The sequence below is a fragment of the Dioscorea cayenensis genome, chromosome 17 (genome assembly GCF_009730915.1).
Source record: "Dioscorea cayenensis subsp. rotundata cultivar TDr96_F1 chromosome 17, TDr96_F1_v2_PseudoChromosome.rev07_lg8_w22 25.fasta, whole genome shotgun sequence".
Taxonomy (NCBI): domain Eukaryota; kingdom Viridiplantae; phylum Streptophyta; class Magnoliopsida; order Dioscoreales; family Dioscoreaceae; genus Dioscorea; species Dioscorea cayenensis.
In genome coordinates, this window is record NC_052487.1 from 19284205 (window position 1) to 19297649 (window position 13445).

At 36.1% G+C, this 13445-nt stretch overlaps 1 protein-coding gene across 11 annotated transcripts; it reads right to left on the reverse strand.

The window, feature by feature from the left end:
• Positions 1–709: 709 nt before the first annotated feature.
• On the reverse strand, positions 710–7539 carry LOC120280304 (homeobox protein ATH1-like). Of its 11 annotated transcripts, XM_039287081.1 has the most exons (7): positions 7176–7539; positions 6718–6816; positions 6422–6641; positions 4593–4673; positions 4177–4464; positions 2100–3767; positions 1531–1668 (listed from the first exon to the last, which is right to left on the reverse strand). In XM_039287081.1, the coding sequence occupies exon 6, from the start codon at positions 3349–3351 to the stop codon at positions 2122–2124; it is 1230 nt and encodes a 409-aa protein (XP_039143015.1). In that variant the 5' UTR covers positions 3352–3767; positions 4177–4464; positions 4593–4673; positions 6422–6641; positions 6718–6816; positions 7176–7539; the 3' UTR covers positions 1531–1668; positions 2100–2121. The 11 variants fall into 11 exon arrangements, with proteins under 11 accessions (XP_039143023.1, XP_039143015.1, XP_039143019.1 ...); XM_039287085.1 differs by lacking the exons at positions 6422–6641; positions 6718–6816; positions 7176–7539 and adding an exon at positions 5591–5760; XM_039287080.1 differs by lacking the exons at positions 6422–6641; positions 6718–6816; positions 7176–7539 and adding an exon at positions 5255–5514.
• Positions 7540–13445: the final 5906 nt, after the last annotated feature.

Consider the following 13445-nt stretch of genomic DNA (forward strand, 5'->3'; position numbering starts at 1 on the left):
AAGCTTATCGTGTTATATATTACTTTAAAAAAATAAAAATTATTCCTATTTATTCACAAGACAATATAACTTAACCATGAGTTATTAACTTATTATTATATACCATATCATTAAATAATTTTATTATAAGCTTTTTTATTCCCTCAAATCTTTTGATATGATGGATAGATATAGACCTTACCCCAGTTCAGTTCGAACCGTAGAACTAAATCGGAACCACCACTATTGAAACCGAATCAGAATTATAAAAACGATTTCGGTTCCAAATCGGAACTTTTCGAACCTGAATCGAACCACCAGTTCCGATTCTATTTTTATTTTTTAAATAAAAACCGAACCAGGTTCTATAGTTTATAAAACCGGAACTGGCGGTTTTGAACCGAAACCGAACCGTAATCATGTCTAAATAGATATAATAATTATATATAAGTATTTTTAAAAAAATATAAATTTATCCTACAGTTATGAAACTATGCTATTCATAAAATGTTTAACATTTAAATAATGAGCAGATGAAAGAACATTTCACCCATGATTTTATTTATTATTAAATAAAATTACATTTTAAGTGACCATGCACGAAAATCATCCTGAAAACTAATGAGTTTAATTTAAACAGTAGAGACTTGCATCACTTAATAAATATTTCCAACCACTTGGCCGGTTTGCCATCATTTTGCCCTGCCAATAAATGAGAAAGAAGGCAACAAAAATCCAAAGCAGCAAAACATTTTCCAATCTATGAAGCTCACTTGAAGAGTAAATGCTTATATCATACAACATTCTTGTGAACATTCTGAGCATTATCTAGATTTACACAGGTGAACACAAACAAACCCATTCTAAAACACATATATATCTATCATGACCACCGCGACGTACCGGCCATTAAGGTTTTCGGAGCCTCAAGCTCAAATGCTTAACTCATATTTTGCATTCTGAGGTTGATGATGTTTCCATGGCCCCTGCGATCACCACCGGATTCATCCCGATTCTTCCGGTTCAGTTCTGAGTACATTTCCTCTATCATCGGCTTCCAAAGCCGAACTCGTGCATTTATAAACCAGTTTGACACCTGAGCACATTCAAGAACAGTATATATATATACATTCCAGTCTCATAACTTGCAATTAGAAGTTCTGAAAGTAGTACCTGGCTTCTTGTAAGTCCACTCTTTATCGCAAGCAGCTGCTTCTCATTATCCTTTGGGTACCTGAAATTGTTATCGAATATAAAAATAAGTAATAAAAATTTTGATAATTGTATAGAAACCAGAGATCGTTTGACGTTGTTGTGTCAGGTAACTCACGGGTGAAGGAAGTTTTGGAACATCCATGCCCGTAAAACGGAAACAGATTTTTCAGGCAAACCTCTCTGAGGTCTCCAAGATTGCTGATCATTCCTCCTCAGATGCTGCAAAGCCCATTGTCTCTGGATGAAAGATGATTCAAATGTTTTCTCCTTGTCACTCGGGCATTGGTTGCCGGATTGTTGGCTCATCAGAAGGATCTGGTTCATAATCCTGTGTCTCAAGTTTTTATAAAAGGAAGTGATCATCTGAAGTGCGAGGCGAGTGTGTAATTGAGAATAGTGCGACTCCGTAGCATCACAAAATGCAGATATCACACCACGAATTTGATCAGAGCACTGACTATACCGGTGATCAACCTGAGTCAAGAAACAAACTATGCCATCAAAATATCAAACAATAAGAAAAGGATGATGCACATTGTAGTTGAGCCTTGGTCACTCTTATTGCACATATCTTTCAGATATGAAAAGGCTAACAAGGGTAGTAGTCGGTCATTTTCATTTATTAGTTCCAATTGAATTTTCAAATAAGAAGTTTGAGACAAGTGAACTTATTACACAGCTTTGGTGATTTAAGAACATTAGATCATTCAAGATCAAAAGAAATTTGAGAAACAAAACCTGCACAAAACAGTGTATAACACAAGAATATTGCCTGAAGGTCATGACCCATGTTCTATGTTATGACTGGAAGAAAATTCAGATGTGAAGGGCATGCAAAGGAACCACAAAATTCCGAATATGTTAACTATTAGAAAAACAAGAATCTAAGCAAAGAGTTGACATACCATTTGAAGCATAGTTACCAACTCAGATTTCTTCGATATTAGATTCATGTTGCTGAAAGGGGAGATCTGAATGACTCTTAGACTTTATCTCCTGGTACGTGTGTGGAAAATCATCAGACCCAGTTCCAGGAACACGTCTTACACTAGAGCAACTTGAAGAAAAGGACGTCTTTACCTCCCCTTCAGTCCCACCACGTGAATCATCCATCTCACTATAATTTTCTAAAGCATAACAAGCAATTTCAGCAAATATATCATGAGTCACAAGAAGATATTTTGATCCTAGAAGCACTCGAGGAAAATGAACCGGGCCTGAAGAACTACTAAATAGGGAGAAGCCCACATTATTTGGGAGTACTTGTGCAGATCCGAGTCCCATACCCAACCCAACATCCTGAAATGAAGACCGAAAAATATGAGAAGAATCTTGCAGTTCACTGAGATCAGCCTGCCTGCTATCCTTTGATGTAACTTGAGTTATGCCTGAGCAGCTTACTTCAGATGACTGATCCGGGGCACTGGGCATGCTGATCATAGGAGAGCGGCAAGAACCAAGACTCAAGGACAATTCATTATTTGCTGTGTAGTAACTGTATGACTGATCAAAGTTCAACAATGCCTTGTTTAAGGGCCATCCAGACTCAGAATTTCCTGTAACATGGTAAGACGGACGTACTGTACTCATCGTTTTGCCTGAAGGCGCCTGATCTTGAGCATCTTTTCTTGCCAGCAATAAACACTGAGCATCTTGTTGCCCAAACACACAATTTACTGTTTCTGTAAGAGATGACTTGCGTGTTTCACAGCTATCACTTGATATGGCAGTCCCCATTCCATTTAATGGCGCCAAAGGAGCATTGATGCTAGCAGCATCAGTATGGTTCTTAAACCCAGTGCTGGCAGACAAAAGCTTTGCAAGTGAAGTAGCAGAGAGGTTAGCTGCCACAAGATTTTCTCTGAAATCAGTGTTCCCAGTGGAAGCACTAAACACATCTCCAGGATGAGACACATTCCTTGAAACTGATGAATAAGCATTGATCCCACCATTGCTGGTTATGTAGAGATTGTTCATTGCTTCTTCCTGTGCGCTTGAGAATGAAGGATTGTTAGCCATTATCTGTCTCTGGCTGTTTGGATCTAGTAAACCTGACTGGACGAATTGATCTGGAAATAAATTTGTTGAGCCTGGATCGATGACCATATGATTATGACTTGCCATTGGAAGGTAGGCATTGAACATGTCATTCTCCATTATGACTATATATATATTTAAATATGATATGCCAGTCAACCTTACGCCTAAATGGACAAAACAAGTGACAAGCTTCCTTGATTTCTCAATAATGAATCAACCATGTGCTTTGTTCATTCTAATACTAGTATTAGCATGGCAATCATATTTCTGTGCAGAACTCTTCCCCAACTGCAACCCTAAAACAGCACACGAAACAGTTGCATACAGATGAACAGTAGCATCAGATGTCTTCTCAGATGCATATTTGGAATAATTTTCCACATCAGAAGCACTGCCTTGACCACACTGACCAATACTCAAATTTCATCATGAAAAATATGGATAGTTTTTTGTTCTCAGCATCAAAGTTCCATGTGTTTATTACACATCCAAAGTTGCAAAATTTGAAGTCAGGAATAGCTTGAAATATAAGCCTGCACAAAGCACAACAAAATGAAATTTTCATAAAAAACAGAGTAAAAAGCATCAAGATCAAGAATTATATTAAGGCAAAAAATTTTAAAAAAAATTCTTTCGATTTTGATAATTTTAGAAAAGATGAGCACTTTCTACAAAAATTATATCCACACATAGTTTATAATCCTCATGTCATAACCTAAACTACAGATATCATTCTAGGGACTAAATAATAAAGGACGCATAAGCTAATATTTATATGCATGTGACAATTAGCCATAAAATTTTGACTTCTTCATAACAACAATCAGAAACATGGCGGGAGTACTCCACGACTATCACAGAACGCTTAATCAAGTAATCCACATTTAAAACAGTCAACTTGAGTTGCAAAACTGACTTCAAAGATAAAGGCATGGAAGGCACCTGTTGATGGAAGCAAAACTAAGGTCAGATGGTCAGAAGGTCATAATTCCAACTCTGGAGTCATTGGAGAGGTGGACCATGACTGAACTGCTGAACACATGAATGGTTTTATAACAAACTCCTCTGGTGTCCCCCACTATCTTATGAGACCACCAATGCTAACTGGATGATTTCTTTGGAAAAAGCAAGGAAAGACGGGAACAAGAAGTAGACAAATAAGAATCTATTTGATGTTTTGCAGATGGCATGAGCAGGATTTATCTTTCCTCACACATCAAAGATAAGTACCTAAAGATGAAAAGTTATACTCAGGTACCATAGAACCTCCAAATTTTTTCCCAAAAAAAATAAAAAAATAAATAATAATAGGTAATAAGCAGGTGGACGAGGAGGAGAAGAAGAAATTTGAAATAAACCTGGCATCTTAGCATGAAAACATGGACGCCTCCAGCTGCAGTTTGAATGGAAAACCAAAAGTTACTCACTCTGCAGACAACCTGAACCCACAACCAAAAGAATGAAGTTTAGAAACAGAATCAGAAGAAACTAGTGGTATTAGAGAACATAAAACAAACTAGTTTCTTTTCCTTCATCCAAAAAAGGAAACTGGTGAATTTCTATGTTTAAGGCCTACAAGAGTGAGTTCTCCTCATTACCCAAAACTAAGCAAGAAAACAATGGAGTACAAAGTTCATCAGGCGCCCATCATTTCCACAAACATATAGATATCAAGGGCTAAGGGAGGGAGTACAGGGTTTTGTTTTCACAGTGATAAGTGATGAGAGAAATGGGCTTCGTTTCACACAGCGCGCAAATCCAAGAGAATGGGGCCAAAAGCTAAAGAGGAATCATTTGTTCTCCATCCTCTAAAAACAAAAGGCCAAAGAAAAGAGCAAACATCAGTGGGATTCTCACTCTGATCAGAGAAGCTAGGCTGTGGTTTTCCTGTACAGCAAAAACCCAAGAACAGGACTTCACAAGAAAAAGACACAAACTTTCCCCGTCTCCAAGAACAAATCAAAATTTCAATGCAAAGAGAAGGGCTTTATATCAACATAACACTAGGCTACCACCTCACCCTATGATTGACCAGGTATGGGGTTGAAAACTTAAACAGGAAACCAATCATGCCGTTCCTTTTCTCCGCTCTTCATACTTCATATCATCATATAATAACCCACAAAGTCACAAGCCACAAGGATTATATATTAAAATACTCTTTTTATCCAGATCATGATCAGAACACCACGCCCATGAGCCTTCTTCATTCCCTCCACTTCAGCCCAAATCCAACATGTAATAAAGAGAACAGGACCAGGAGCAGGACAAGGACAAGGGCCAGAATTAGAACTATAACATTTCATAAATTACTATTATAAATAAAAAAAACAAAGAAAAAAAAATACATTATTACCTAAAAAAAAAAACAGAGCATTTAAGGGAAAGGGTCAAAAGAGCTTTTGCAGAGAGCGGAGAGGTACATGAGCCATCAACCAAAAGCATACATCTATGGGAAAAAAGAGCAAGCAAAAGAAAAAGGAGGTGGGGTTGAGATATAAGGTGGGGAGGAGAGCCACACAAAAGGTTGGAAAAAAACAAGTGAAGGAAGAGGGCAGACTCTTTGGTGCAGGCTTTTGGGGCCCATCCCTCCTTCCCAAACACCTCTCCTTTTCCTTCCCCTCCAAAAGCCCCTCTCTCCATCTGCAATGATAGTTTGCAACCAAAATATCTGGAATCTCTGGGCCGGCCTCCTCTGCTCCTTTGGCAGATAGCCGTGGAGGCAAGCGCGCGCACACAGCCACAGACAGAGAGAGAGAGAGTACTACTACGCTTGCCCTCAAGCGCCATTTATTTCTTTTTTTCTTAAAAAAGAAATGAGCTTTCAATGAGGAGAGACAAAGGAATGGAGCTAAGGAGGGCTGCTTTTAGCTGCTACAGTAGGAAAGGTGTGCAATATTGGGAAGGAAAGGACAGGATGATGTCAGCAAAATCCAGTGAGAAAGATCTCTGACAAAATTGAATGTGGGGTAGAGCTCAGCAACAGCAAGTTGCCAATAAGTGGCTGCCTACTCTAAGGCCCTGTTGACTAGGGGTCATTTGGGTGTTCTCCTTTCACAAAACAACAGAAGCCTCTTTCAAAGTTCATCTACTTTTTATCAGCAAAAGGATTATATTAGCAGCAAGTGATTCAATCAATCTATGGTTATATTATTCTATGGGAGACTACATAACAAAAGGGGTTTACCTTATTTATGGATGGAAAGAACTGGGTAACAGTGGATGATGCATTGATGGTGAGCTATCCCATGGAGGGCAGCAGCAGGTGGATATTGATCAGAAGATCAGACCAAAACTGGCTGGTCCTTGGAAAAGGACTCCCTCTTTATCTCTCCATCTGTGCAATCTGAGCTCCAGGTGTCTTAACTTGAGGCCATGCATTTGTACGCTAGCACATGAGGTGCACCCTCCATGAACAGGAATATGATGCTTTTAAGCTTTTTCATTCTTGTGAAGGTTCAGGCTTCTAAAAAGTATGCTCACCTGCCAGAGTTATTGCACTAGCTGGTTGCTGCAGCAGCAGCAGCAGCAGGTCCTGCAGGTCCTGATGGGAATTACCCACTGAATTGCTCTTCTTTCAACCTGAGAAGAGAATGCAAGAATGAAATTAATATGATGCAAGAATGTCGATGATGCAAAACTTTGATAATATAAATTTCCTTGGAATTGGAAACCTTGGAAAGAAAACTGAGAAAGGTTAAGCGTGAGTCGTGACACTCTTTGTGAACTGTTAGGAGATTCCATAAAACTTCATTCTATTGAGACCAACATATCATATACAAATTTATTATTTTTCAATACCATCTATCACAAGCTTTTCAATAGCTTGCTCGTTAAACAGCTTCACATGAAAAACACATGCTCTAAGGAAAAAGATAAGAGCATGAAAAATTTTAAATGCCGCGCAAAGGGAATGGATGAATCCAGCCCACAAATCGCACCTAACATTAGAGGTCCAAAAGAATCAAATCCTTCATTAGAATATGGGACTGGAGCAACAGTTACTTAGATCTCACTTTCATGGGGTTTAATGACTTCAACCAGAGAAGGAAAGACAGTTGTCTACTTTGTCTCTTCTCTAACCACTGGTGTGGCCACTTCACCTTCAGAGCGAACCTTGAGCCACAACTTCATCACATCATAAACTGTAAATCCAATTGTCACTGATGGCACAACCTACACAAAAATTATGTTCTTCAGATGCAAAAGTGAAATTTAAGAGATACAATAAAAGGTGTAGGTCATTACGCACCAAATATTTGGGTGAACATACAGTACCTTCAAGTTAGTACAATACAGTAGGTGGCCTAATTTAGAAATAGCAGTCATGATTGTGGCTCGTTTCCAGTCATCAAACTAAGATGCCCTGGTAACTGACAATTTCTATGTTGTCATTCATTAAAATCCACTAAAGCTACGCATGAATATGGCTAAGCTTTTAATTCCAAGGACGGCTATACAAGAGGTGTTTTCCCACCATAAGACAACAAGGGAAAATGCTCTTTTATTACCCTTATATCAGTTAATTACCAGTTACAAAATATGCATGTGTTCTTGCACACAAGTATAATCATCTAATCATCAAGGTGTGCAAATACCTGCAGTGTTCTTTAGTGTTTTTATCCTACTGATTTGAAACAATTAAGACAGGGCTTCCATAAAGTTCCCTTAATGTTCTGACGCTGAAAGAGCTTCTACCTGAAGATGGTGTTTCTCCTTTTATCAATCAAACACACTGCTCCAATTTTTCTTATGCTGTCACATGGGAGTGGAGCCAATAATTGAGCATTGGTAAGATACCTGCATTTTGTCATTCAATAACATCAAGCAGGTAGGCTATTGTCTGGCCTAATAAACCAGCAACAGAGCGACACGCAAGCTGCACGGTGATACTCTTTTTCTGTAAAACATATGAACCAGAATATGGGCAGATTCCATATAAGGACGGACCTGAAAAATAATTAGCATTAGATATATAGATTTATAGAAAATTATCTAGCAAAGAATCCTTTGCCACAAAGAAGATAATGATAAGGTATGCAAACTAGGTTTAATAAAAAAACCAAAGATCCCGGAAGATATATTCAATTATGCTCCACACCTGTCTTAGTAATTAAAGAGAATAGAGTAGCACAATACCCAAAAAAGAAGAAGAAAAAGAAGAAGAAAAAAACACCAGTAAGTTTTACCACAAAAAACAAAACAAAACAAAAACAAAAACAAAAAAAAGAGGTTAAAAATTAAGATCAAATGAGCAAATGAGCAAATGAGCAACCATATATTTTAACTGCACAACTAAGAACCTTTAGCGAAAAGAAACAAGCTCATAAAAAGACTCTACAAAGTAATAGAGCTGAAAAAAGCAAATTGAGAAATTAATGGAACTCCCTTTGAAAAAAAGAAACCTCAAGTTTTTGCATAATCATCATCCATATGCATGAAAGAAGAGAGTAAACCCCATGAAGTTTCTATAGCTCATTATTCCATCTTTAAGAACTAGTTTCATTGTACTTTCTCAAGCTATTCAACATGGTATATCAACTTCAGCTTAAGATCACATACTGATTAGTGAAATAAGAGAGTGATCCCAAAAATTGCTATAGCTCAATCTCATGCTTCTATCTTTAATAGCTAGATTCATCACATTTTTTCCCAAGCTACCACTAACTTAGGATTATTTTTTTAATCCCTTTATCAAAATCTTAAGTCTTTCACTATTTATCACTCTTAACCTGCACCTGATTTATGCCATGCATCTCATATCAACACACAAAAACAAAAGTTTATTTACTGGCTGCTGTTACCATTAACGGGCAAATAATCTAAAGGGGAAAGGCCTGGCACATGGGTTAGGCAAGGAAAGGTGGAGGACACGAGCAGATTTGCAAGAAAGCATGGGTCAAATTTACCAGTGTTTTAGTGGGTGCCATAATCATTTGACATTGTCTTCCCACTTACCATGGGCAGTTAATGGGTAGCAGCATAATCAAAAAGTTCTTTATTTTTTAACTAATATATAGATAATAATCAGTATGATAAAATTTTTGGTGTTATATAAATGGAAATTTAAATTAATTTAGATTTTTTTTAATTTTCAACCAAAAAATCAATTCATCATGCATAATGCAAGGAGGAAAAAAATATGGTTGTATTTAAAAAATGGTATTATATAATTATTGAAATTCAATTAGTACATTTAAGGTTTACTTGTATAAATATATATATATATATATATATATATATATATACTTAATTCCACAAAAACACAGAGTCAATTATGAATTTGAGTTAATCCAATTAATAAGAATTATTTTATTCAATTATACTAATAATAAAAATAAATATTTTTGCATTGTTAAAAAGACTTTGAAAAAATATTTTTAAAAAGTGTTATTTTGGCCATTTACCCATTTGTTTTTCAAGGTTTGAGAATCCTATAAGGGGTGGACTTAAATAAAGATTCAAATTCAAAAGCACTTATTTAAATAACCCAATCTCTACCACTTGGACTAACCTCATTGGTTAGCAAGTGTTTTTTTACTAGCAGTCACTTGACCATTTAAAAAAATGGGTGCCCCTAATTTTTGCTAAAAAGCTAAAACCCCTATACTCTCCACCTGCGCTTTATCAATGGGGTCACATTTTGCCACGTTTCTACACAACAAAATGGAGGCAGTGGCACTAATAAGGAGACCATTCCAAGTAGACATATGACATCGACATGAAAGAATAGTATTAATCACAAGTCATAGTCTTAACCACTTCTATAATAGGAGAGCAAGTCAAACAAATCAAAGATTAGGACTTGAATATGTGACTTGTCCATATTTCTCAAAAAAGAAAAAAAAATCTTTATCTTGTGCTACCTCTTGCATCACTAAAACCCAGAGTAAGATTTTATTTTTCTTTTTTCTATTTTTTTTTTTGTGATAAATGACTTAGGAGTAAAATTTCTACTATCATGACTAGATTTTGTAGAATTAATCCTATAATCCATACTATCAATTATCAAATAGTTTATTATCCAATATCCACAAATAACATTATAAAATAAAAATATAAGAAAGAATGCCCATTAAGAAAGGGGGAAGAGTAACATACCACCAACGCCCTATAAAAACCTCTTTTCCATTTTGTTTAAAGAGCTTTGAAATACAATCAAATGCTCCTCCATAAATGTTTAAAATTTGGGATGAGAAATAATAAGAAATAAAGGAAAGGAAAGAAGAAAAGAATAATATTTACCAAGTTCAAGAACTGATCCTCTTATATGAGGAAAAGCGAGTACTGATCCTCTTATATGAGGAAAAGCGAGTATTATTCATTCTAGAGCATTCTTCATAAGCCATATGATAAAAATATGAGACAATTTGAGCAACACCGACTCCATTTTCCCTGAAATGGAAAATATTATGCAGATCTTAAATTTGTTACTCGAAGAAATCTTAAAGAAAACAAGTAGCAAAGTTAAACCCCATTAAACCTTCTGCCTTGACAATTTAATGAATTTATGGGAAGGAACCAAATAACTGTGCACCATGAAACTCTGCTCTTCTAGCCTGCCAAAACACAATCGATAAAATTTGAACAAGTGAATTATCCACATATTGAATTTCAACATATTGGATATGCTACAGAAGCGAAGGCCAGAATAAAATACTAATCCTATGATGGACTGTGTCTCAATTCACGTTTTAAATGCTCTGCTCTTATGAACTTCATATATACATAACACTGTATTATTCTAGTACCCATTAGCAAAGTCAGGAATGCAACTTAAGTTCTAGTACCAGCTTAAGTCCTAGTATCAATTATCATAAAATCTGAGTATCATGGTCCAGAAAGTTTCTATGTTTGCACTGAGAGTACAATAATAGCCATTCCGTATTATCTTTCAACAGATGGTGTATGGTATTATGAAGAAATGATCAAGTGCAACAACATTTATAAAATTTTGCAGAACCAACCACCGGTCAAAGCTTCCAAAACAGCCCTCACATTAGCTGCACTTTCAAGTTTTTTTTTTTGGTTTGACATTATGTACAAGCCACCTCACACACACTTTAAATCCTCAACCATGTTTTGAAAAGGAGTCAAACTCTCGACTTTCTGCATGGGAGTTACCACCAGACTATTGTGGCGATGGTCATTTTCAAGAACTACAACATTAAACCTGGACAAAATTATTCACAACAGATTGAACTTCTTTTCTTGCATTCAATCAATTCTCATCCTATACTAACAATCAAGAAATGTTAATCTACGTTTAACTTTGAACCTGGAAAATTTGAATCAAGAATCTTCACAGACACCAGAATTACATGATTTTCAAGATCAGTAATTAAAAAAAAAAATCAAACAAATAGAATCCCAAGTCATGTCCTTAGATCTATTCGAATTATGATCTTGTTCGTACACTAATAAAATCATCAGATTCAAGAAAACTGCTTTTCTTGCATCAATCCATCTACATATAAAAAACTTCAATTCAAGAATCTAAAACTTAAAACCAGCATTACAAGTTTCCAAGAACACCAACCAAATTCCAAACAAACAAAACCCCCAAACAGACCAGCTCAAGCCTAAATAAAAACCAATTAAAAAAAAAAAAGTATAACAACTCCAATAGAAAGAAAGAAACCCTAGAAAATAGACAGAAGGAACTCAAAGCACAGAAATCACAAAATCAACACCCATAAATCAAAACGAGAGGAACTACCTGAAAACGGAACTCGACAAGCATGGAGTCCTCATTGATGTCACGAAGGGGCTCTTCTTCCTCTCTTTCGATCTCTATCCACCCCTTCCGCCATTGTTATCAAGAAGAAGCAAAGGAGAAAGGGAGAGAAGAAGAGAGAAACGTAGAACGGGAACGATCGAATACGAGTCTACGAGAGCTACAGGGGTATTTTGGGAAGAGAGACGTTGAGATCTTGAGGACGTGGAATGACCTGGAAGCGTTTGAGATTTTTAAATATTTTAAAATATAAGGGGGCCTTTGAGATATTTTTTTTAATTTTTAAAAATTAAAGTGAGTGAGTTCAGAAAAGTTTTACATCATGACCTTTTTATTTATTTATTTATTTATTTATTTATTATTATTATTATTATTATTATTATTATTATTATTATTTTTACAAATGACAACAAGTGCTCCAAAAAGAAATTACGCACATGTATAAGTTTGAAGTAAACTGGGATTTGGGATTCGATATGTTAAAAAAAAAAAACTCAGTGCTAATGAGTCAAAAAGCTGTTAACCCCAGCGCACTCATTTTATTCAATATTATTTTGTTTAATTAAGTTTTTATATAATAATCAATTTTTTTTAAGGTAAAGATAGATAAACCATATATTTATTGAAAAAAAAAAATGAGCAACAGTACAAAAGTAAAATCCTCTCATCAGAAGTGAGGGGAACAACATACATAAAAGGAAAATAGTCAAATACAAGAAAAAGCTAAAAATGATAGGAGGTCTAGAAAGGCGGAAGACACCAGCATGCATCTCAGGCCTGACTAAACGAGAGGAGGAGCAACTACTCCTGAGCTAAACCATGAGCAGGGTCGGTCGCCAGCAGGATCAGATTTTTTGGCGCTAAGAAAATTGAGAAAGCGCTTAATTTTCTGCGAAGCTTCATTGAGTGAAAGTTGATGCCTATCAGCAGCTGTTGAAAACCAAGAGAGAAGCATATTAGCAACTTTAAAAATAATATTAAAGTGTGGCAAAGCATTAAATTGGAAAATACGAGTGTTTCTTTCGATCCAGATATTCCAAATGATAGCACGGGAAACAAGATCCCAGAGGATTCGAAGTTGAGGGTTGAAATTGGGAATACATTTGGACCACAGAGAAGGGATAGATTGGGGGAGGGAGTTTGAATCTAGTACATAAAGAAAGAATGCCCCGTAAATAGAATAGAAACCGATAAACCCCGTAAATAGCATCAACACTTAACCATACTTCAAGAATGCCAATGATGCATACCTCCACGCATGATGAAAATGAGAGAAGGACGGAGGAGATTAGAATTTATAGAGCGTAGACACCATTAGATGTTGATCCAATGACTCTTGTGAATATCTGTCGATAACACGGGGTCTCAATAATATGTGTTTCCTTGGAATAGGAAACCTCGGAAAGATAATGGAGAAAGAAACATTCATACAGATGTGCCTTCAATGTGAAATTTCCTAGTCATCAGATACATG

Coding starts and splice junctions, on each gene's coding strand:
- LOC120280304 (XM_039287081.1), bottom strand. CDS start 3,351: ATGGAGAATGACATGTTCAATGCCTACCTTCCAATGGCAAGTCATAAT.